Below are 24,414 nucleotides of genomic sequence, written 5' to 3'. Positions count from 1 at the left end.
GTTACATCCCCATAGAAACAACCATACAGTATTCTGTAAGAGTTACTGCAGATACCTCCAATGTGAAACGTTATAACAGATACACACCAGCCACTCGATCAGCCCCATTATACAGTACACCAATAACGCAACACGTCGGCTTGTGCAACTCAAGTCAAAGTATTACAGATATAAGAAATATCCTACTACATCAAAAGCTGAATGACTTCACCTTCATATTCTAGTTTGATTGGCATATTCCTTCCGTAACTCACAAACCTTATAGTTATTCTTAAACAGTTTGACAGCCCTGTTTACAAAGTAAACCTTTACCCACCGATTTTATCCAGACATGGAACAGATCTGACACACCAGAAAGGGAACATTTCACACATTTCTTGAATGTCTTAAGATTGCTGCTCAGTCAAATATATCAGGTAAATATTATCACATGAAGAAAATAACATGAGATGCAGGGTAGTGGAAGTTTAACGTCCCCCTTACATTTCAATATTGCTCTTTATCAAGTACAATCTATAGTATAGTGGGTAGCCTACTTGACTGCAGTACCTAAGTACTCAGCTACATGCTCTTCAATGCTGGTCAAATGTTAAGCTTAAGCACATCACATCATTGGTCTTGCAATGGACAGAGTCCTTATCTGCGTATACAAGGTTCAAATTCCATACCAAAATGTCCATCAGCCCTTCAACAACAATATATAATACTGTTTTAATACCTGTGTTCTCCCATTCATACATTATATATACATTAAATCGTATTAATGCAATGCTATGGGCCACATTCTGAGACTGAGCATGCATTTAGCTTCCAGTCGGTTAAAATTCGTCTGAAACAATGGAAATGTGGCTCTGTGTGTGCGTCTGTCTGTGGGTGGTGTGTGTGTTGTGTGTGTGTGTGTGTGTGTGTGTGTGTGTGTGTGCCTGTGCGCGCGCGCGCGCGCGCGTGTGTGTGTGTGTGTGACTAGTACATCTGAATAACGATAACCGTGCGATTGAAGGACCGCCAAATGTGGACAAAGTTAAACTGGTTTCGGGTAATTTTTGTATTCTGAAGTAAACAAGAAGCCATGTCCCGAGTTGCCCGGCGCCTCCAACCAAACCCCTGAGCGCGAGCGTCCCTAAGGTTGGCGGCTGGGCGCATGTGCGTCCTAGTGATAAGACGGGAGGGTCTTCCCGCCTTTTTATGGGCGCCTTTATATCTCTACAGAGGTTCTCAAACCTTTAGATTAAACTTTCGACAGTATATTTTCATGGTCCATTTCATGCTAACACCCCTCGAGCGGGATGTGGAATATGAAATATAATAAAATAACTCTTTAATCCATGACTTTGTGTTAGGATTTACAGGTTTTCGTTTCAGGTCTACATTTATATTTGTTTGAGGATTTAACAAATCCATGTCACTATAATAACGTTTATAAGCCCATAATGTTTTTTTCTGTTTTTGTGATAAATGTTTCTGAACTTCAGTACTATTACAATGGACGGCAAACATCTTTGCTTTTAATTTGCCTATTCGTAAAACGTTTAACTAGGACAACTCAGTTGTGGTTAATGCGTGTTGTATATTGTATGTCATTGTTTATGGCTACGGAGGTTTACGCGCTGTCTTTGCGCACACAACGCTGAAGCTCTGACTCATCCTTTAGCAGCCACGTTAACCTATAATTTGTCCTAGTCAGCAGAAGAAATGCTTCTCCCACAGCAATCAACCCGACCCGTGTTTCGGTTCATACACAAGGACCGTCCATTCTGCACAGATGGGTTACCCACGCCAACATAGCTTGCAAAACAAAGGGAGACCTTAACCGTAAGCCCAAGGCTGAAGAGTTCTGGATTCTCCCGACAACATTTTTAATGATAGCTCCCTCCCCCCTTGCCCTCCCCACTTTCCTCCCAGGGGGTTTGGCTTTTGGGGCGCGTGCAGCAAGTGTGCATATCACTTACAGGGCAGCGCTTTGTTTCGCAGCCAAAAGCAACCTTCGGTAAATACTTCTGCCGGTGCCGGCTAGCCTGACACACTGGACTGGATTTATGAATCTCTATTCAGGTTTATTTAAAGTTCTAAGAAGGCAAGATAAGTCTTGACTCCAGCAATTAAACATACAAAATGCAGTCCAGCGACCTCTGTACGCGAATGGAAAGAACGCGTAAAGGCTTAAGACAGTTTGCTTGTATATTACGTCGATGATGTCGATGCTTATCCTTGTTTATTTTTTTAATTCAGTGAAACGATATAAGAGTCGCAAAACAAGTTTAGCACATCATTGGTGCATCCCCGCCAACAGATTACGTTTTCAGTCTCGGCACAACACCATGGAGATGGGTAAATAAGCCTGGCATGGCGTGGACGCTGGAAAGAGTAGACAAAGCATCACCACACAACCTGAGGGGCATTTAAACGCAGAAAGGCTCTGATTCTATTGGTCAGACGACAGCACCATCGACGAGTTGAGAGAGGACGCCAAACAAATGTTTGGGGATCATGTGTTATACACCTAAATTGGATTGTGTGGATTGTGTGTGTGTGTGTGTGTGTGTGTGTGTGTGTGTCTGTGTGTGTGTGTGTGTGTGTTTGTGTGTGTGAGTGTGCGCTTGTATGTGCGTAAAAGCGTGCATACATGTGTGCGTGCATGTACGGAGGAGGCTGCGTGTGTTTGGGGTGTGTGTTAGGTGAGGGTGGGTGTGTATTTGGGGGATGGGGTCATTTTAATAATGTCAAAACGGAGGGGGCGGGTGGGGGCAATGGATCTGGTCGTTGTAGATGCTGGTGACCGTGGAGGAGGAGGTGGGGGGCACATGCCAGATCTCGGTAACAGACAGCCATCTGGTCTCCGTGGCGCGTGCTGCGCGCGTGGTTCCCATGAGTTCCCATGGTTTTTGATCGCATTTCAAATCTTCCCAGATGGTTAAGGTTTAAACATTTGAATTCGTAAATGCTAGACGCATTCTAAAAAATAAACCTACCGGATCCATAAGCTATTAGGAGTTTCAGGTAAAATACCACGATACAACGAAAGAAGGGAAAAGGAAAACGGCCGTTTTCTTATTTGAATAGACATGGACACAATACTAAAACATGTTGTATTATTGTGTATACAAATGTTTATAAACATAATGTAGGCACGTTCTTTGTTCAACCCCGATCAAATATATGGACTTTTGAAATGGCTGTTGAATGGTGATTTTAAAAGATCAGCATTAATAGAAAAGTCCGTTCAGGCAGACTTGGTACATCCAGTAGGTCCTTAAAAAACGCCCAATATGCAAAACTATTGTTTTCAGAAGCTATGAGCAGATGTTATTTGAAAGTAGCGTGGCTTGGGTATCCATGTGACTGCAATTGGGTAGATTTCGTGGTCTGGACTTTTCCGTAAACCCAAGCCCGACCCCTATGCCAGCGTCGGATGTATTGCAGCCTACTTTTCTTAAAGCCATATATATTATTGTAGTGTTCGTTATGTTTGGTATGTGTGTTTACATCGTAAACATGGCAAACACATTCATTCATGTACAGAAAACATATAACATAACGTTTAACCTCAATTGATGGCAACAATTGACCGTTGGGCATTGAAAAAATGTAATTGTGTTTTTAATAAGTTGAATATTTTAGATGCATAATACATAAAACCATTTTGTGTTTATTAAAAACATTTAATGTTTGCATTTATAACGAGGATATGCATAAGGTTAACTACATACCTCCTAAATGTATCTCAATTGGTATTTTTTTGACCAAATAATCATAAACAATACAATATGCAGAAGTGGATATTTAGCAGTCACTCTGATAAAGAATATGTGTTTAAGGCTAGCATTCTAATCAAGCGTAATTGGCTTTGGAACGATAGCGTCTTTACGCACACACACGCACTCAAACACACACGTCTGGGGCAACTTAACGCAGACCATTGACGCCGTGGGCATGGATCATACCTTACACACGCACTGTAGCTGTCACGCTTGTATAAAACATGAGCACAGATGGTAATCTCACTAAATGTGATGCTTTCCTGTTGTTTTCCATCGACAGGTCTGGGTTTCAGAACACTTTGATTCGGCTTGGGGGCGTAGCCGTGACGCACGACACCGACGCCACGGACCTGCATAAATACCGCGCGCCGTGGTGGAGAGAGACACATTTCTACTACAACATCCTCTCTCCACACACACATCCTCCACCTAAGACAAAGAACCAGAGCACAATGTCTCCAAACATGACCTGCGTAAACAGCCACTCGTTCTCTCCACGGCTGACCGTGGCTAAGAGAAAGGAAGCGCTGGAGCTCAGAAAGGTAAGAGAAGGAACAACGTTTGACACGGAGATGGGAGATAGTCCACATCATAACATGTATTTGTGTTGCGTTGGTTATTCTGTGATTGTAATCATTTTTACTTTTCCTCAGACCATGAAACCGTTGATGGAGAAACGCCGGCGCGCTCGCATTAACGACAGCCTGGATCACTTGAAGAGCCTTATCATCCCCCTTACGGGCAAAGATGTAAGCGACAATCCTTCTTTCATCTGATGCATTCGATGCAATAGCCTACTTGTTCACCGATACTGCTGTTTAATAAAACATAGTTTTCTAACATTACATTGATTCGCCTCTTTCCTAACAGAAGTCCCGCTACTCTAAGCTCGAGAAGGCAGACATCCTCGAGATGACTGTTCGGTTCCTCGGCGAGATCCCAATGAGCGGCAAAAAAAGTAGGTTTAAGTGAACTGGGTTTTTTTTACATTAATCTCTTTTCTTCACATCACAATAAGTTATATATTCATCCATCAGACAGTTCTAACCGGTTTCTTTTCACGTTTCTCCAGGTACCTCTGACAGCTACAAAGAAGGCTACAAAGCGTGCCTGGACCGCGTGTCCGCTCTGCTGCCCAAAAGCAACATGGACCAAGGCGCGTGCCAGCGGGTCAACCAGTTCATCCAGCAGTCCTCCTCTGCCCCCATCACTCCGACCTGCAGGAACTGCTGTGCTAAGAGCTCCATGGCTGTTCCCCAGATCCAACAGCGACTAATGAACCTCAAATCCAGCTTGGGCCCCCGCGCTGGGCTCCAGTCCCCGAACCTCAACCACCGCGCCCAGCCGGCCCCACAAGCAGCAAGCCCCGACATGTGGAGGCCCTGGTAGACTAGAAGCAACTTCATCCTTATTTTGTTCTGAAACTGTATGATATGTATACTCCGTTTTGAGATGGAGCCCCTGTACATATGAAAAAATATTCATTGTATATTTTATCTGATGAAACGGTGAAATTTCATCGTGAACATCCAAGTTGAGTATCGTATACTTACGCTTTGCGCACGAGTCTGTTGTCCGGCATGTTGACACGTTTAGACAGTCGTATTATTTCGAAATCTGCATGTATGTATTATTCTGTTCTGTATTTAGTCTTCGTTAATGACTAAAATGAATGAGGGCTATGGAAAACGCCCCGTAAGACCCCGAGGGTCATCCTATGTATGGATTTGCATTATGGGATGTCCAGCTCATTGACAATAAGCTGCGTCCCTGCGAATTATTGGTAAACATATTAATTGTTATGATTAAGTATCTCAATTGAGATGTGTGTTTATCTTTGCTATTAATTGCAAACATTGTACGTATGCTTTATTATTACATCTCGTTTGAGATGATTCTGTTTTTGCGATTTATTGCAAACATTGTATGTTGTTATTAAGTATCTCGTTTGAGATGAGTGTGTTTTGCAAATTATTGCAAACCCTGTATAGATAATATATGGTTATTATATCTCGTTTGAGATGAGTGTTTTTGCGATGTATTGCAAACATTTTATGTTGTTATTAAGTATCTCGTTTGAGATGAGTGTGTTTTGCAAATTATTGCAAACCCTGTATATATAATATATATGGTTATTATATCTCGTTTGAGATGAGTGTTTTTGCGATTTATTGCAAACAATGTAGTTATTAAGTCTCTCGTTTGAGATTAGTGCGTGTTTTGCAATTAATTGCAAGCCCTGTGTATATGTTATATTATTAGTATATCTCGTTTGAGATGTGTGCTTTGCGATTCATTGCAAACCCCATTTTAATATAGGCCCATTGTTATTGTATCTCGTTTGAGATATTGGTTTTTGCGATTCATGGCAAACCCTGTAGGCAATTCATTTCCTTTTGTTAGGCCTATTACCTAGTCTCTGTTGAGATGTGTGCTTGTCTTTGTGATTTATTGCAAACATTGTATATATGTCATTTTACTTCAATAAAACGTTTTCGTAGTAAATCCTTGCTTTTCATTCTGTGACCGTTAGTCTTTGGTGCATTCATTCGCAAACACACGTGTTTGAGACCAACACTATTACCTTATATGGTCATCCTTATTGCGAAAATGGGACTTGTGTGAAGCACCTGTCGCGCGCTTTAAACTCTGATGGAGTAATTGGTCGAACAGACGCCTTCACAAACAGACAGTCTCTGCTGCCCTCCACTGGCCAAGCCTCGCATCGACGCATTTAAAGAAGAACGGAAATCCCTTTGTGTTGATCTGAACCTTGTGGACAATATATTTTGTATACGTAAGCCAGGTAAAAATATATTAATATAGATAACAAAAAACAACAACAACCTATGCTATATAGGCCATGCTGTCACTGTTACGAATATACATGAGCATACATTTCCTAGCATGACAACATAATATCCACGCAATGAGAATTGTAATTGTTTTCTCTGCTAGGGTTTGCTGACTTTTTTCTTGTCCTGCCTCAGTTCGTAAGCCAAGAAGCGGAATGATAACTAATACCAGCTATGGGAAATGTAACGTCCAAAGCTTTAAACTACCGGTTTATTGGACCAGGAAATAGGCAGATTGGCACATTAAACCGTCCCACCAACCCATGTGATGACTCGGCGAGAACAACGGGCCTACTGTTTCCAATTCATAATTTACACCGTCCAACTTGAACGCTGTCCAGCGTTTTTTCCAAGGACACCTGAGGTGCAGAGCCGTCCTACTATTAGACGGCATATCGAAGCTGGGGTCTGTAGTACCATCTGTCTACACTGCACCCTGGGCGCCCAGACTCAGCTATTCAAGCCAGGAGACACCGCCACAATGTCCGAACACAAGTGCGCGGTTACCGTGTCTTCTCTTCAGTTATGCAGGTAGGCTGTATGCATATTTCTATTTAAAACTCCCGTGTAACCCGGTTGTTTTAAGAATCGAGTAGCCGGGGTAACAACGCCGTCATCCGACTGGTTTATGATAACATAATCCCCGGGGATCTTGTAGGTTGTAGCCTACATTCCGAGGCATCGCCACGCCTGCTCTGAATACCAGATAATCTGGTTATGAAGGTCATTTATGCACATCAAGTGCTTTGAGGCTATGCGTTAATACGACCCGGGGGATTCATTCATTCATAACACGGATGTGGCCTCTCGAATGTGATACTCTCATCACGATGCTTCGCCGGTAGAGCAGGATTCAACTAGGCTATAGACAAATATCATGATCATGCCAAGGCAAGGGTCTCCGTTGCAGTTAGATTTGATAAATATAAAGTAGGGTGATCTATACACTTGAAGTGAATGTACCAACTGGAATAACGGTATGGAATGACAATGCCATGACAGTAATTTTATTGCTATTCAAGACAGAGGAAAATATCTATCGACCATGTGGTCAGCCAAAGTCGATCAGGTTTTTCACTTTTTCATTTTTTTTTTTATTAGGAAATGAAAAACGCCGATATCGTATCGTCCAGTAACACGCGGCCTTTTTGGGGTCTGCTGCTAGGGGGAGGAGCTATTCGTGATGACGTCACGCCATTAGAAACAGAGAGGCTGGAGAACTAACGTATCCGCCTCTAGTAGCTCACCACATTCTGATTATGTCTGGGAGTCGGATACAGTCATCTCTATACAACATGTGGACGTGTGTGCAGAGCCTTAGCTATACAAATCTATTGATTCAGCAATACTTCAGTTTACTTTAAAAGTAAACAGAAATGTAAACATGATTTTCGGTGGAGTGTCCGCTGCAGTAGACACGACCGATTCTTTCACTGAGGCACGAGGAAAGACTTTTACACAATAGTGTGGGAGAGAATCACAAAATACTTAACAATGCGATCCATAACTTCAGTCTGCACTAGAAGTCCTATCTCTAAAGCACAGGCCACAGTTCAGGAGTTCCAAGCCTGATATGAGAGCGATTTGAAGACTTTTAAAAGTATTTATGTGGCCGGCCTCCACTTAAACCATTAAACATTACAATACCCACTGGTCCATTGCCAACAAAAAACCGCCACAACCTGAAATTATACTGTACAACAAGCCAATAGTGTTTATCATCCATGTGTGTCAAGATGACTGTGTGAGTACATGCTAGTAGAAAACACAAATGTAAATGTTCTACAGTACCTGTCAAAAACACATTATATTAAGATAAAGCTGCTATTGATAGATAGCTGAAACAATGGCGTAAGGCGACTGCCTGGCTTGGTTGCTGGGGTTGTAGTCTTAGTCATACCTTTCTCACCTGGTGACCTGTGGTTTGTCCATCCCTGGTATGGGTCTAATGGACCATAAAGCAGTTTTATTCACACCAACGGCTCCTGCCGTCAACATGTTCACCTTTGGGACCAGAATTTCTACTTCTCTTCCGACGAGATGGACTATTATGAGGTTGTTCAAATCGTCCCATCTTTTCCCTGGCTATTTTCCTCACAGGTACCAGTGCTTGTCTTTATTGTTGTGTGTTTATGCAGATTAAAATATATATTGGAAGATAATCTAATTTTATCATGTATTGGAATATTACATATTATTAGGGGGTTAAAAGGGTTGAAGTAGTTTAGTATTTTGTTAAGATACCTTCATGTACAAGTTGTAAGATGTATTAGCTGGATCAATTCAAAATACCCAATTCAATTTTCCTTTTTTTAGGGTTATAATCTTGTGATAAATACATTTTCTAGACTTTGAAAAGTACCATATGATTATGACCGCATGTTTTGACATGATGACACATTCCATTCTCAAAGCAGAAACCTGTTTGTTGAGCTGAGTTTCAAGGAGCTTGTTTTCAGGTTAAAGGGGTGAGAATTCAGTGAATGCAAGAATATTTCGCTTTCCGATACCTAAACTTCTCTCGGTTCAGTTACCATGGCGATTCACCATGTGAGCCTAACCTGGACAATACCTCTTTGTTTTATAGCTATGTTTTTAAAGCTATTAACAAAGTAGGAAAATACTAATTTACAGGCATACAAATGACAATTTCTTCATATGTGGCATGTTATTCGACATGGTAAAACCATGGAACTGTTTAAGTAAAATAGAAAAAATAAAGGGCAGTTTACAGTATGGCTCGGCTAGCACGTTGTGCTAACAAAGTGCTTATCAGCGCAGGTCAAACAGCACGATGCCTTCTCGTATTAATAACAGCCTGCTAGGCCGCTACCTCCTGCCTACATCCTAAGAGGCAACCGGTAGCTGTGGCCGTTCCCATGGCAACCGAGCTGCGTTGACAGATGTCCTTGTTCACCGGCGTATCATAGTAGGGGTGGCTCCGGAGGCGGAGTCAACGTTTTGTTGTGGTAGAGAACACTATGTTTCATCCTGAAACGTGAATGTGGATGTTGCTTTGTGACACTCACACACAGAGGGGAGACGGCCTAGCGAGAGAGTCACCTACAGTCACCGGGACTGGAGGGATAGAGAGATCGAGGATGAATTGCTTTATGCCACGGGGCACTAGACGGATGATTGAGGAGCGCAGGTTGCATAATGAACGGCAACAAGTCCTCATCAGAAAACTGAGTAGGGAGATGTATCAGGAACAGGGGAGCGACTCCCATCTGGGGACCAGACACCAGCTCAGCAGGTAGCCCGCACACACATGCACACAAACAGTACGTAAGAACATTAATACACACAGACACAGATAAATGCAGACATACAGTGCAAACACACACAGACAGAGACAGACACACACACACGCACAGTTCAAACACACACAGACAGACACACACATACAGTTCATACACACACAGACAGACAAATGCACAAATACAGTACACACAGACAGACAGACAAGCACACACATACAATACAGGCACACATACACAGAAAGACAGATTTACAATGAAGCAGTACATTGTAGTCTGATGATGACATCCACCTCTGATCTTCTTTTGTTGGTTTCAGTTGAGGCGTCAGAACAGTAAAGGAATGAATGGCACTGTAATAAAGGAGACAAAGTGACCCTTGTGTTCTAGCAATTCCAGTCAACATATCTTGTTCTGGTGACCTATCTGCACTACTACTCAACCTGTTCTGATTCCGGCAGCTACTCTGCATTCTCTCCAGTTGTTTTCATAAACTGTTGGTGCATCAAGTATACTTTTGTTTGTAGCTGCTCTGATATGTATGGCACACTTTGATTGATCAATGTGTCTGATACATGACACCAATATCACAATATCGAGATTTGTGACCTGCTGTTTAAACTAAGTGCAAAAGTTGAATTCTCACTGTCAAATTCATGTGTATTTTGCCTCAGACCAAGGGTCAAAGGTCAAGGGAGCAACAGACCCATAGTATGTATCTTCGCTGTGTTATGCGTATGTAATATATAGCTGTGTGATGCTAATGCATCTACTATGCGTTGTTTACATTTTCTTACCATGCAAATAAATAAAAATACCAAACCATAGCGCAGACTTAGCATGTGATTAAGCATCGAGGAGTAACATCTGCAAGACGCCGTAGCGTTCACCATGTCCTACTGTGTTGTTGTCCGCTAGGCTCATGCGACCGGACGATGCAAACATCTTCGGCAGCGTGCACGGTGGCACCATCCTGAAGATGATCGAGGAGGCCGGGGGCATCATCAGCACACGCCACTGCAACACGCAGGATGGGGTGAGGGGGGGGGGGGGTTATCTATGTCGGTTTTATGGTCTCGATTTAGAGTATATTTAGTATGCAGGCAAGGCAAGGAGAGATGGTGATGGTGGTGGTAGTATAAGGTAGTGGTGTTGGTAATAGTATTAGGTAGTGATGGTGGTAGTATTAGGTAGTGGTGTTGGTAATAGTATTAGGTAGTGATGGTGGTAGTATAAGGTAGTGGTGTTGGTAATAGTATTAGGTAGTGATGGTGGTAGTATAAGGTAATGGTGTTGGTAATAGTATTAGGTAGTGATGGTGGTAGTATAAGGTAGGGGTGTTGGTAATAGTATTAGGTAGTGATGGTGGTAGTATAAGGTAGGGGTGTTGGTAATAGTATTAGGTAGTGATAGTGGTAGTATAAGGTAGTGGTGTTGGTAATAGTATTAGGTAGTGATGGTGGTAGTATAAGGTAGGGGTGTTGGTAATAGTATTAGGTAGTGATGGTGGTAGTATAAGGTAATGGTGTTGGTAATAGTATTAGGTAGTGATGGTGGTAGTATAAGGTAGGGGTGTTGGTAATAGTATTAGGTAGTGATGGTGGTAGTATAAGGTAGTGGTGTTGGTAATAGTATTAGGTAGTGATGGTGGTAGTATAAGGTAATGGTGTTGGTAATAGTATTAGGTAGTGATGGTGGTAGTATAAGGTAGGGGTGTTGGTAATAGTATTAGGTAGTGTTGATGGTAGTATAAAGTAGTGGTGTTGGTAATAGTATTAGGTAGTGATGGTGGTAGTATAAGGTAATGGTGTTGGTAATAGTATTAGGTAGTGATGGTGGTAGTATAAGGTAATGGTGTTGGTAATAGTATTAGGTAGTGATGGTGGTAGTATAAGGTAGGGGTGTTGGTAATAGTATTAGGTAGTGATGGTGGTAGTATAAGGTAGTGGTGTTGGTAATAGTATTAGGTAGTGATGGTGGTAGTATAAGGTAGTGGTGTTGGTAATAGTATTAGGTAGTGATGGTGGTAGTATAAGGTAATGGTGTTGGTAATAGTATTAGGTAGTGATGGTGGTAGTATAAGGTAGTGGTGTTGGTAATAGTATTAGGTAGTGATGGTGGTAGTATAAGGTAGTGGTGTTGGTAATAGTATTAGGTAGTGATGGTGGTTGTATAAGGTAGTGGTGTTGGTAATAGTATTAGGTAGTGATGGTGGTAGTATAAGGTAGTGGTGTTGGTAATAGTATTAGGTAGTGATGGTGGTAGTATAAGGTAGTGGTGTTGGTAATAGTATTAGGTAGTGATGGTGGTAGTATAAGGTAGTGGTGTTGGTAATAGTATTAGGTAGTGATGGTGGTAGTATAAGGTAGTGGTGTTGGTAATAGTATTAGGTAGTGATGGTGGTAGTATAAGGTAGTGGTGTTGGTAATAGTATTAGGCAGTGATGGTGGTAGTATAAGGTAATGGTGTTGGTAATAGTATTAGGTAGTGATGGTGGTAGTATAAGTTAATGGTGTTGGTAATAGTATGTGGTGGTAGGGGTGGTGCTAATAGTATTACGTTGTGATAGTGGTTGTTTGTAGTGGAGATGGTGGTAGTATGTTGTGGTGTTAGTAGGTTGTGGTGGTGGTGGTAGTATTAGGTAATGATGCTGGTAGTGGTGGTGGTGGTGTTACTAGTTATATTAGGAAGTGCTGCTGGTGGTGTTGTTACTAGGTGGTGGTGGTAGTAGGTAGTGTTAGTGGTGGTGGTGGTTGTGGTGCTACTAGTATTAGGTAGTGATGTTGTTTGTGGTGGAGATGGTGGTAGTATGTGATGGTGGAGGTGGTGTTCGTAGGTTGTGGTAGTAGTGGTAGTATAAGGGAGTGATGGTGGTAGGGGTGGTGGTGGGGCTTGTAGTATTAGGTAGTGGTGGTGGTGTTGGTGTTACTAGGTGGTGGTGGTAGTGGCAGTATTAGGTAGTGATTGTGGTGGTGGCGTTGATGGTGGTGGTTGTAGGTAGTGATGGTGGTAGTGTTGGTGGTGGTGCTAGTGGTATAAGGTAGTGGTGGTGTTGTTAGTAATATTAGGTAGTCAGTAGTGATGGTGGTAGCAGTGTAAAAGCTGTGAACTTTGTGCTTAATCAGTAAGCAAACTGATTTGGTACTGCACACACAAGCTCATTGCACATTTTATGCGTATTTTTATCTTGTGCATATCCTGTAGCGTAAAGGAGTGCCTTGTCTGATGCTACTTCCAATCACACCCAAGTTCACCTTTTACCCACATCAGCCATCATCATACAAAGACACGAATACATGACTGTAGATTTATGAACCTTGAAGGGATAGGTCCATATACAAACATGAACTCATGCAAAGTATATTTAACTAGATAACATCTAGTAATTTGGACATGCAGTAACTAAGGTGTGTTCATCATGCTTATTTTTCCTAGCATTTACCCTCAATAGCCCTCATAATAATTTCAAACAACTTCAACATCGCTTTCTTCTGCGATGCTTTCATGTTGGCCAGCCCGAAGAAGACAAATATATGCTATTAAATCAGGGCTCAAACTTTTCTGTTTGCCGTGGCTTTTCATAAAAGAAAAAAGTAATGTCCGCTTTGTGGCTGGCATATATTCTTGACCTAAATGTTTTATTTTAGGTTTGTCTTTAAACGATTGTCCTTTCAAATGTGATTCCTGCGTATGTAAAGGACTAAGAATATCCTCTGTGTATGATGGGTGCTACATAAATAACGATGCCTTGCCAAATACATCCATCGGTAGGCCTAGCCTCCGTACACCCCATTGCTCGTTGTCGTCTTCATGGTGTGTCCGCCCTGTCCTCTCTGCTGCAGGACCGCTGCGTTGCCGTGCTGGGGCGAGTGGAGAAGACGGAGTTCCTGTCGCCGATGTTCATCGGAGAGGTGGCCCATGTGTGTGCAGAGATCACCTACACCTCCAAGCATTCGGTGGAGGTCCAGGTCCACGTCATGTCCGAGAACGTCCTCACAGGTAGGGGAGAAGGACTGTAATCGATGGCATGTATGACAGAGTGACTGAGAGGCATCCACATGGGTAAAGGTCACTTCCGATGACTGGTAGGACCATGGCGGATGGTCTGCGTGAGTGAACAGTCTTAACCGATGTCCTGGTGAAACCAGGAGAAACGGTTACCATGGTTTTATTCCCAAGACCGGTATGATGCTTTAAAATGCTATAACCAGTCCTTTGGCTTGCTATCCTGGGGTTGCTGGTTTGAGACCCACTGCGTAGTGATGTGGCAGTGTAGTTGTTCAACATGAGAATGAACCGAATCGTTTTTATGACGTTTGTACCTGAGGGCTTTCAATGTTGGTTGTGAGTTGAACTCCCAATATTGTCTCATCCCTTTTGATTGTACACTAGGTTCCGGCATCTTAATCGAGTGGTTAGGGTAAGGATGGGATTATTAGTACAGATTTTGTCTTGTTGCAATGCTGTAGATCCAAGTTTTAGTCTGACACGCAAGACACTGTTCATATAATCATGTCCATATAACGCCATAAGATAAGGTGAAGAGAGACAGGTGCGTCCCTCATATCTACAGGCGTGTGTCCATATATAGGCTTGCATGTTTGTAAGTTGTACTAGGAGGAATGAATTGATGATGACATAAGGTAAAGTCCATACACAGAGCAGAAGAAGCAGTGTATTTTTACGACAAACAGTCAGTCATATATATGATTTCTTCCACAATGCGTAAAAGGACATCATGGATCATATTTGTGACGGGTTGCTTTAGCTCAAGAGGTAGAGCGGGTTATCTTCTAACTGGAAGGTTGCTAGCTCGATCCCCCACTTGTCCTAGCTGAGTGGCGGGTGTCCTTGAGCAAGACACCTCACCCTAACTGCTCTCGATGAACTCGCTGTCGCCTGCATGGTTTGACTCCGACGTCGGTGTGTGAATGTGTGTATGAACCGTTGTTAAGGCATTTAGCAGGCACTTTTATCCAAAGCCTCTGCTATATGCCCTAAATGTAAAATATAAATGTGAGTCAACACTTCTCATTAACAGGGTGATTCAAAGCTGTGTTTTATTTGATGAAATAAACAATTATCATTGTTTCTAGACGGGTTCACCTTTACCCTACTTCTACTGTGATGCCAGCGTAGATAAGATGAACGGATATACAATCAGCATCCATCAACTAGAACACGAGCAGAAACACTCCTGTGACATACCTCCCACACAGGCATGCAGCCATTTCACATAGCTCACATTCTCATGCTCTGTAACGCACACGGAAACATACGGGCTCCCAAGGCCTCAGACTATGACCCTGTAGTTCACTTTCTGTTCCCTTCCCTCGAACAGATCCCACCACAATGTTCATGTCATCGTCTCCTGAGCTCCCTGTCCGTTATGTTTTGCCTACATACTTCTGCTGTGCTTCTTCTCCCAGAACTACACAACTCTTAGCTGAACATGCTTCTCTCAGACGCAAGCGTATCGAACCTAATCAAAAGCTGTTTGCAGACAGCGCGCAGGAAGGGAAATGGAGAATGTGAACCTGTAGCACTCTGTTTCTGGAAACGCTGCGGAACAAAATTTGTGGGAATGATACGAGAAGAAATGAACTCAATTTGGAATCAAGCCAGATTGTTTGAAAAAAGATTCATCAAACGATATTAACGCTCTACCCGCTATTGATTCACTCACTTCATGATAATTCACATAGTGAATTATCATGAAGACCTCGTACTAAACCTCAAATGAAAGCTATTGAAAGCCTGGGGGCATATCACATTTTGGTTGGGTTCACAAATCGGCAACTAGTGTGTCCTTTTAGGTTTTCTTTTTAAAACTGCTCCCAAGTCATTATGCTAAGAATGGGTTGTACTTATGTACTTATTGTAAGTCGCTGTGGATAAAAGCGTCTAAAAAAAAAGCCTTATTAACCTTGCTAGAAACCCTTGTATCATCAAAACATAAAGCTTGAACACACCATGAACCTCCAAGGAACATGTATCTCAACTTACATCCAGTGTATGTCTAGCCCGTGAACACTTTCTGCCCTCCATCTCATGTTCGCTCCACTAGTATGGCCTGATCTGCAGACCACCTTTATTATCTATTCATGCCTTCCAAAATCCTTATTATTCCTTGACACTGCAACCAATTGATAAAATAACAGTCTAACCATGATCACTTAGTACCTTGCTCTTGTTGTGTCCAAGAGAAGGTTAATGGGGTCAAAGGGCTATAATTTGTTTTCACCACTAGATGGCAGCATAAGACTTAATAAGGCTCTGCAGCGGTTGAAAGCTTTTCCCCCCTCCTACACAACCCCACCCCCCACCCCTTAATGAGTCACTGTTTTACAAGCCTTGACTGGAGTGCAACAACTACAAGCAGCAATGCGGTAATCACCGTGGCCTATGTCACGCTGAGGCTAATTCTCATTGGTTACCGGGGCTGATTATCTTTGGCTTCGCAATGTGTGCGTGCCGTGCACGTGTTGCTTTGCAAGCGTGTCAATGAGCTGACTCAGAGTTAGTGTGAGTGTCCTGAGAGCAAATGGAAAGGGACCGAACATTGGCAGACAGCATCTCTCACATTATTGATAGTGTGTGCACTTAAGCACGCATGCACACACATTAAACACAAACACACAGACAGACGCACTCCTTATGCTCTGAACCATTAAGCAGTAGCTCATTTATTAATGTTTACGTACCAGTAATACTTTGATGAGAGAGAGAGGGGAGAGAGAAGGAGATGCAGAGAGAGAGAGAGAGAGAGAGAGAGAGAGAGAGAGAGAGAGAGAGAGAGAGAGAGAGAGAGAGAGAGAGAGAGAGAGAGAGAGAGAGAGAGAGAGAGAGAGAGAGAGAGAGAGAGACGAGTGTCGTGGGGAGAAAAAAGGTGTGAGAAACAAAGAGGAATCCCCTAGGCGACCGTTGCCCTGGCAACAGCCTTGTCCTTGTTGCCTGGTTGCGTGGCCGGTGGGCCGGTCGGTCGCTGAGTGCACAGATGTGACATGACAGGTGGAGAGCAAAATTTAAACGGGCACCTCCACGGACAGCCCTCAACACAGGGGTCCATCGTGAAGGGAGGGGATCACCAAAAATGGGGATGGGAGGGAGGGAGGCCGGGAGGAAAACAGGGAGGGAGCTATGTGAAGGATGATACACTGGTCACCCTGTGTTGGTCACCCAGATTGCTACATTTGAATGGCTTTTGGTGGTAATATTTCAATTATTCATTTAGTCGTTATATAACATTTTTGATAAAATAAAGAAAGTGGGGAAAAGTGTGCTTCTGGCACCAGTGAGAAAAAGACAGAGTGAAATTGGCCTGCAGAATGGTGAATGGGGTTTTGTAAGCTTTAATCAATAAGCATTTCTATTTCCTGTCTCTTCTCTTCATTGATTCATTGTGTTTTTTTCCAGCAGCCTGTAACTCGTAGGGTAACACCTACAGTGTGCACATATTCATCGTGAGTGTGTGGGTGTGTGTGTGTCTGTGTGGGTCATCACTATAGTTATTGGAGATTTCATCAGTGATCGAAATAATATCGACCAATCAGGAAGCTGCATTGATAGTTCCGATAAGGCCGGACAGCGGATCATTTTACCGTAACCTAGCCTTTAAGACTTGGAAAAGCCAACGTTCCGAGAACCCGATTCCCGGGGGGAATTCCGCTCTCATATTTTTCCATCATTGCTATATCGTCATGCCAACTGATTGCCTGGCCTTGCCTGCCCTGCTGGTCTCAGGTGTGTCTTTGTGCACGTCTGCAAGTGTGTGCACACAGGCATGTCTGCACGTCTGTCTGTGTGTGCACGTCTGCAGGTGTGTGCATGTGTGCGCATCTGAAGATGTGTGCACGTCTGCGGGTGCGGGACTCGTGCCGTCGGCTTGTGTGTGTGCGCGTGTGCATGTCTACAGGGACGTGCCCATGCGCACGTCTGCAGCTGTGTGCACGCGTGCATGTGTGTGTGTGTGCGTGTCTGCAGGTATGTGCACGTGTGCCGCTGGAGCGCATGATGTGTTTGGCCCTTTAAAGTTCCCCAGCAGCGGAGGCGCGCGGGAAGGAGAGGTTAACATCAGCTGACGTCGGTTTGTTCTGTCATGTTGGGTTAGTGTCCGGTCTCACACTCTGACTGTGGCCCAGTCAGACCCGGGCTGCATTCCAACAGTACTTCTGTAGGCCGTTCCACTCCCCACGGCTTCCTACGAGACCCGGGCTGCGTTCCAATAAGTGTTCTCTATTGCCGATCAGACTGAAGATATCCGTGTGTGCTAGACAGCATAAGCTTGGGAGGTTTGTCTACCAGATGTACGTTTGTAACGCCAGTCTAAACGTTTTAAGAGCCGGCAACATCACCTTTCATGAAAAAGAAGCAAAACGGCTGTCTCAGACATAGGACTTCATTCTTAGGAAACAAAAAAAAAAACTGTATTGATCCCGGAGGGGCCTTTCCTGAAATTGGAACACGGCCCAGGTCTGTTGGAACGCAGCCCACTCCTTTGGCCCTGTGAGACCTGGACAATGCACCTGCACGCTTCCCCCTTCCCCCACCACCCCCGCAGACGTGTGCACATGAGGTCATGCCCTTACTAGCACATATCACACACACGCACGCACGCACACACGCACACACTCAAAATCACATATAGAGCGACCTTGGATCCACATACAAAGACAGCCCACCTAAACACCGTCTATTATCCCGCAAGCACACACACGCTTGCCAACACACGCTTACACACCGGCCCACGCCCACCCTGATCCGAAACACACGCGGGCTCCACAACACTTCCACCGATTCAGCCCGTTCGGCTCCGCCGTCTGGCGCCGTGGCTCCCAAGAATAGCAGCTCTGAGGGCCAGGGCGGGGAGGCAGAGGGGGGGGGCTGGCCTGTGATCCTGCCCAGGCCGGGCTGCCGGATGACGGATGGACCGGGGAGGACGTGGGGCCAGGGCTCCAGACCTAGTATGGGGTTGGGATATTCTGGCGACGATTTCTCTCAGCACTGGCTCGGTGCTGCTGTGTACAGGGGTGGAGGGAGCTGAGGGGGGGATGACGCGTGGCTTTGTCTATGTGGCGGGTGTGTGTGGAGTGGTGGCGTGACTGGCACGCGCTGCAAGTGCACGTGCGCGCGTGTGTGTGTGTGTTTGTGTGTGTGTGTGTATGTGTGTGCATGTCCATGAGATGTGAATTCAAGTCTGAATGTGTGTGCAAATCGTATTTGCATTTGCATTTGCAATTCCGTGTGTGTGTGTGTGTGTGTGTGTGTGTGTGTGGATGCATTAATGTTAATGCTAGAGATATCTCGTGTGTATTCCTGTGTTAGAGTTTATGCTAGTGTGTGTGTTACTGTGTTAGTGTTTATGCTAGTGTTAGTGTGTGTGTGTGTGTGTGTGTGTGTGTGTGTGGATGCATTAATGTTAATGCTAGAGATATCTCGTGTGTATTCCTGTGTTAGACTTTATGCTAGTGTGTGTGTTACTGTGTGAGTGTTTATGCTAGTGTTAGTGTGTGTGTGTGTGTGTGTGTGTGTGTGTGTGTGTCTGTGTGTGTGTGGGCCTCCATGTGTGTGTGTTTGTCAGTCAGGCAGCATCTCGTCAGGTCTCGTTGCCCCAGGGGAGGCTGATGACTGTCCCTGCTGGCTTCACACGCACGCACGCACGCACGCACGCACGTACACTCAGATATAAACTGAGGTACATACACTCTAAAAAGATAATATTGACTATAATGACACAAATAAACACACACACACACATATGCATACACACGTTCACCGACACGCACGCATGCACATACTAACATACACACACACACACATGCAGGCACTGGCACATAGTCTGGGATCTGCAACGTGCCTGCTTAAAAACAAGCACACGCATGAATCATTCATACATGTGAACACACACACACACACACACACACACACACACACACACACACACACACACACACACACACACACACACAGAGTTGGGAAACATGGAAAGCACACGTTCTTCCTTACTCATGCAGTCTAATGCGTGCTCGTTATGGTTGATGCAACTAATGCATAGATACACACATGCTGCCAGAGCATACACACAGGCATTGGCCCTGTCCCTGAAATACATAATGAAGGGCTATGGCAAGCTGTTTCTCATGCAATTGGACAGTACATGGAATTTTTACACTCGCAATACACAAACGTTCACACACATATACACACATACACTAACAGACAGACACACACACACACACACACACACACACACACACACACACACACACACACACAGACGTCAGACGTTAGAGGGCCGTCCCATCATTAGTTTATGATGATGATGTTTGGATAGAGACTTATATTTAGAAAGCTTCACTCGACGTTCCATGTCCTCCACATGTAAAGAGAGATCTGTGTTTACCTCAAGTTCCTCTAAACTCCACTTACTCGTCGCCTGTCTCTTACCTCTCGCTCTGCGCAATCGGCTGCTGCTGGCGCGCAATGATGGAAAATCTCTCATGGGGGGGCGGGGTAGGGTGGGTGGGAGATTGAGCACAGAGATCCCTCTCTACATCTGTCTCTCTGGCTCTGTCTCTCTCTGTATGTTTGTGTCTCTCTCTGGCTCTGTCTCTCTCTGTACGTGTCTCTCTCTTTCTCTGTCTCTCTCTGTAAATGTCTCTCTGTCTCTCTCTGTACGTGTCTCTCTCTGTCTCTGTCTCTCTCTGTATATGTGTCTCTGTCTCTCTGTAAATGTGTCTCTCTGTCTCTCTCTGCACGTGTCTCTCTCTGTCTCTGTCTCTCTCTGTAAATGTGTCTCTGTCTCTCTGTAAATGTGTCTCTCTGTCTCTCTCTGTACGTGTCTCTCTCTGTCTCTGTCTCTCTCTGTAAATGTGTCTCTGTCTCTCTCTGTCTCTGTCTCTCTGTAAATGTGTCTCTGTCTCTCTCTGTACGTGTCTCTCTCTGTCTCTGTCTCTCTCTGTAAATGTGTCTCTCTGTCTCTCTCTGTACGTGTCTCTCTCTGTCTCTGTCTCTCTCTGTAAATGTGTCTCTGTCTCTCTCTGTACGTGTCTCTCTCTGTCTCTGTCTCTCTCTGTATGTGTGTCTCTCTGTCTCTCTGTAAATGTGTCTCTCTGTCTCTCTGTAAATGTGTCTCTCTGTTTGTGTGTGCGTCTCTGTCTCTCAGTGTGTGTGTGTGTGTGAGTCTTTCTCTGTCTCTCTGTATTTGCGTTTGTCTCTCTGTCTCTGTGTGTGTGTGAGAGAGACAGAGAGAGATGATGAACCAGATTACTCTGCCTTGATCAATACAGATCCATGTTATCTAAGAAGAAAAATATAAATGAGCAGAAGACGAAGAGAGGGATGAAGAGAGCTGAAGAATAGAGACGGGAGAACAGGCATGTGAAAAAGAGGTGTGTGTGTGTGTGTGTAGGGGGGGGGTCATTTTATAATGTAGTGCCGACACAAATCGCTGGCGCTGGGCCAACATCTGAAGCTGCTGACCACAAACACGGCTCCTAAACACTGATTACTGGCACAAACACACTAAACACTGGCCAAGATATTGAGATTGCCGATTAAAGTCACGCATCAAGAGGTTTAGTTGACATCTTGGCAGGCTGACGTCCATGTTGTTTTATTACACCAAGGGAGTCTCAGGCTGACTCTCCCTGTTCTCTTTAGCATGCGAGTAAAAGCATCATGAAGCTACGACTGTATATACGGTGCAATGAATGTCAATGCAATAAGGGTGCTTTATAATTGGCTCTATTGACTAGTGGTATTTTGAAAATCCAAACCCCAAAGGTGCCTCGCTCCTCTGATTGGAGAGAGAAAGTCACGGCTAACACTGAAGTGGTTGTGCCGCACGCACTTGCACGCTTACACACTTACAAACACACGGACACATGCGGACACGCACTCACACACACGCACTCAACCATACATGCCTCCGTCTCGGACGTAGGTAACCACACAGCGAGCGGCTGCACACACCTCCCTGTTCCCCACTTCCTGCGTGCCGATACGTTTGGGAGCCGGCGAGCTATAAAGAGAGTGCGGTCGGCATGGCAACATTGCCTGACCGCCGCCAGGCGCTCTCGCTCGGGCGTGAAATGCTAATGCTGCCGTTCCCCAGAAACCGCCCTCCCGTAAGCCACCCCTGCTCTCTCATCCTGGTTCTGACTCGGTGTCTCTCGCCCCGCTCGCTCTTCTGGTTCTTACTCGTGTCGCTCGCTCTCCTGGTTTTGATTCAGTGTCTCTCTCTCCTGGTTCTGACTCTGTGCCGCTCTCTCTCCTGGTTCTTACTCGGTGTCGCTCGCTCTCCTGGTTTTGACTCAGTGTCTCTCTCTCTTGGTTCTGGCTCGGTGTCTCTCTCTCTCCTGGTTCTGACTCGGTGTTTCTCTCTCTCCTGGTTCTGACTCGGTGTCTCTCTCTCTCCTGGTTTTGACTCAGTGTCTCTCTCTCTCCTGGTTCTGACTCGGTCTCGCTTTCTCCTGGTTCTGACTCGGTGCCGCTCTCTCTCCTGGTTCTGACTCGGTGTCTCTCTCTCCTGGTACTGACCCGGTGTCTTTCTATCTCCTGATCTCCAACCTGGGGTCCCCGCTGGGCGCTGTGCTCTCTGCAGCCCCCTGTAGCTGAGTTTGAGCCCCTGTGTCTCTGCGGGGCCACCTGTTCCTGAGGTGCATTAGGAGGGCGCTTGTGTTGTCGCCTGTTGCCATCTTGGCCCTGTGCACACAGGTGAAGGGAAGGAAGAAGGGACGCCGAGTTGTTATGACGACTGCGATGATGTAAAATTAATGCGACAGAATGTCGGCAGGAAGCCGGAAGATTTTAGAAGTGCAACAGACAGCATCAGACTTTTAATAAGATCGTTTGTAAGTCAAGGTAGACTTGATCTATTGTTCAGCTCTGACCTCCCTTACCTTTCTCATTTTCCTCCCCCCCCAATAAAACAACACCACTTTAAAATGGCCCCTGCCGCTAGTAAGCAAATGAAGTGGAAGAAAGTGTAGGCAGAAGAGAGAAGACATCGCTATGACAACCCCCTCCGCCTCGATCCTCCAATGTAGGATTCGTTATTTTCTGTCTCCAGATCGACAGAAAAGGAGAACTTTCTAGAACTACACAAAACTACTCCCAGCTGAGTATATGAGCCCGACACAAAAATGTCTGAAGGGTTATAAATAGTGTGAAATACATGACATAATGATTTAGAAAACACACTCTGTAGACACTATTTACTGTCAGAATGCTGCAGAGGACTCCATTGCTCACAATATCCCATTACATCAGTGCACCGGTGATCTTGATAGATGCGGCCACAAAAACAGCTCCCACAGCCAAATAATGCCTTTGATGGACTATCATTTCTGTGGAAGGGGAGGCTGTGTGTGGATGTGGAGTACTTCATTTCAATTACACATTATCTGCGTGGTGTGCTAATACATTAGCATACTGTTTCTGCACAGCACAGTGGGTACTGAAAAAGGGGTGAGTAAATGTTGAGGAAGAAAGTATTGATTAAGATACATGTACTTGATACATGTATCTGTATCTGTACTTGATTCATTAGTACTCTTATATAGAGTTTTTGTATCGTAAACCGTGTTAATGTCAATAAAGCTGCCTCATATATCCGACCAGGACTTTATTATCTCTCACTGTGTCTGAACACTGTGCTTCTTGATGCTGCGTGATGTGATTTTCTCCATCACAATTTGGCGTAATTCAGCCTCATTTCATCTTTATATTGGGTTAGAAACATTTCAGAATTGTGCAGTCGTACCCTTGACTGGTTTCGTAATGCGTCCACATTTCCATAACTGGCCTGTATTGTGCTTTCCTTCGTACGTTCTGATATTCCTCTGTTGTTGTATGACGGACATTGGGGGATGGGGGTTGGTGATTGGCTGGTGAGTGGCAGCACCCTCACCACGGGATTATCGCTATAAATAAACCAGAACCTTGGTGTGTTCCCTGTGGCTGCAGGTTCCAAGAAGCTGACAAACAAGGCGGCCCTGTGGTACGTTCCCTGCTCCCTGAAGAACGTGGACAAGATCCTGGACGTCCCGCCCATCAAGGTATCCGTCTACTTCCTGTTTGGGGGCAGGATTAGGGGATTAGAAGTGTGTTCTCGACGTTGCATCCTTTTTAGGAGGCAGGATGGTTTGTTGCAGGGGTTCTCAAACTAGGAGTCGGGTACCAAATTGGGTCGCAGTCCAGTTTGAGGTGGGTCGCGACTCGACAACGCGCAGAACCCTCCTCGAGACCGTTCTTTGAGTGTGCGGTTGGGTCCCTCAAACACACTGAAATTATCTGTTGGGTGGAAAACTGAAATGTTTTAGAACCTCCAGTCTAGTGATGAGGGTGTTGAGTCCCTGTCTCACCTTGCTTTTACTAGAGTAAAGGTTATTGTTTAAACTCTACCTGCTCCTTAATGCCCTGTCTCTGTACTGTCTAACCCCTACCTGCTCCTTTATGCTCTCTCTCTGTACTGTCTATCCCCTACCGGCTCCTTATGACCCTGTCTCTGTACTGTCTAACCCCTACCTTCTCCTTGAG

At 44.7% G+C, this 24,414-nt stretch overlaps 2 protein-coding genes across 4 annotated transcripts in view; both read left to right on the top strand.

Moving 5' to 3' along the window:
- Window positions 1–4,186: 4,186 nt before the first annotated feature.
- LOC307079914 (transcription factor HES-2-like) lies at window positions 4,187–5,147 on the top strand (the record flags this gene model as incomplete). The annotated part of the gene is made up of 4 exons (XM_079742434.1): window positions 4,187–4,300; window positions 4,412–4,507; window positions 4,629–4,716; window positions 4,831–5,147. Exons 1-4 carry the CDS (start codon window positions 4,211–4,213, stop codon window positions 5,145–5,147), a joined length of 591 nt encoding a protein of 196 aa, XP_079598560.1. The 5' UTR covers window positions 4,187–4,210.
- Window positions 5,148–6,774: 1,627 nt separating this feature from the next.
- Window positions 6,775–24,414, top strand: part of acot7 (acyl-CoA thioesterase 7) — a gene marked incomplete at its 5' end in the record, with an annotated part of 44,601 nt that continues 26,961 nt past the window's right edge. The window contains 4 exons of one of the 3 annotated variants that reach the window (XM_079742476.1): window positions 6,775–7,144; window positions 10,792–10,909; window positions 13,716–13,872; window positions 23,842–23,933. In XM_079742476.1, coding sequence (XP_079598602.1) covers window positions 6,882–7,144; window positions 10,792–10,909; window positions 13,716–13,872; window positions 23,842–23,933 — 630 coding nt within the window. Of the gene's footprint in view, window positions 7,145–9,615; window positions 9,870–10,791; window positions 10,910–13,715; window positions 13,873–23,841; window positions 23,934–24,414 lie in introns of those variants that run through there. The other 2 variants (XM_079742474.1, XM_079742475.1) reach the window with 2 other exon arrangements.

The sequence above is a fragment of the Pollachius pollachius genome (genome assembly GCF_949987615.1).
Source record: "Pollachius pollachius genome assembly, chromosome: 8".
Lineage (NCBI taxonomy): Eukaryota > Metazoa > Chordata > Actinopteri > Gadiformes > Gadidae > Pollachius > Pollachius pollachius.
This window is presented reverse-complemented; position numbering and strand designations above follow the sequence as displayed.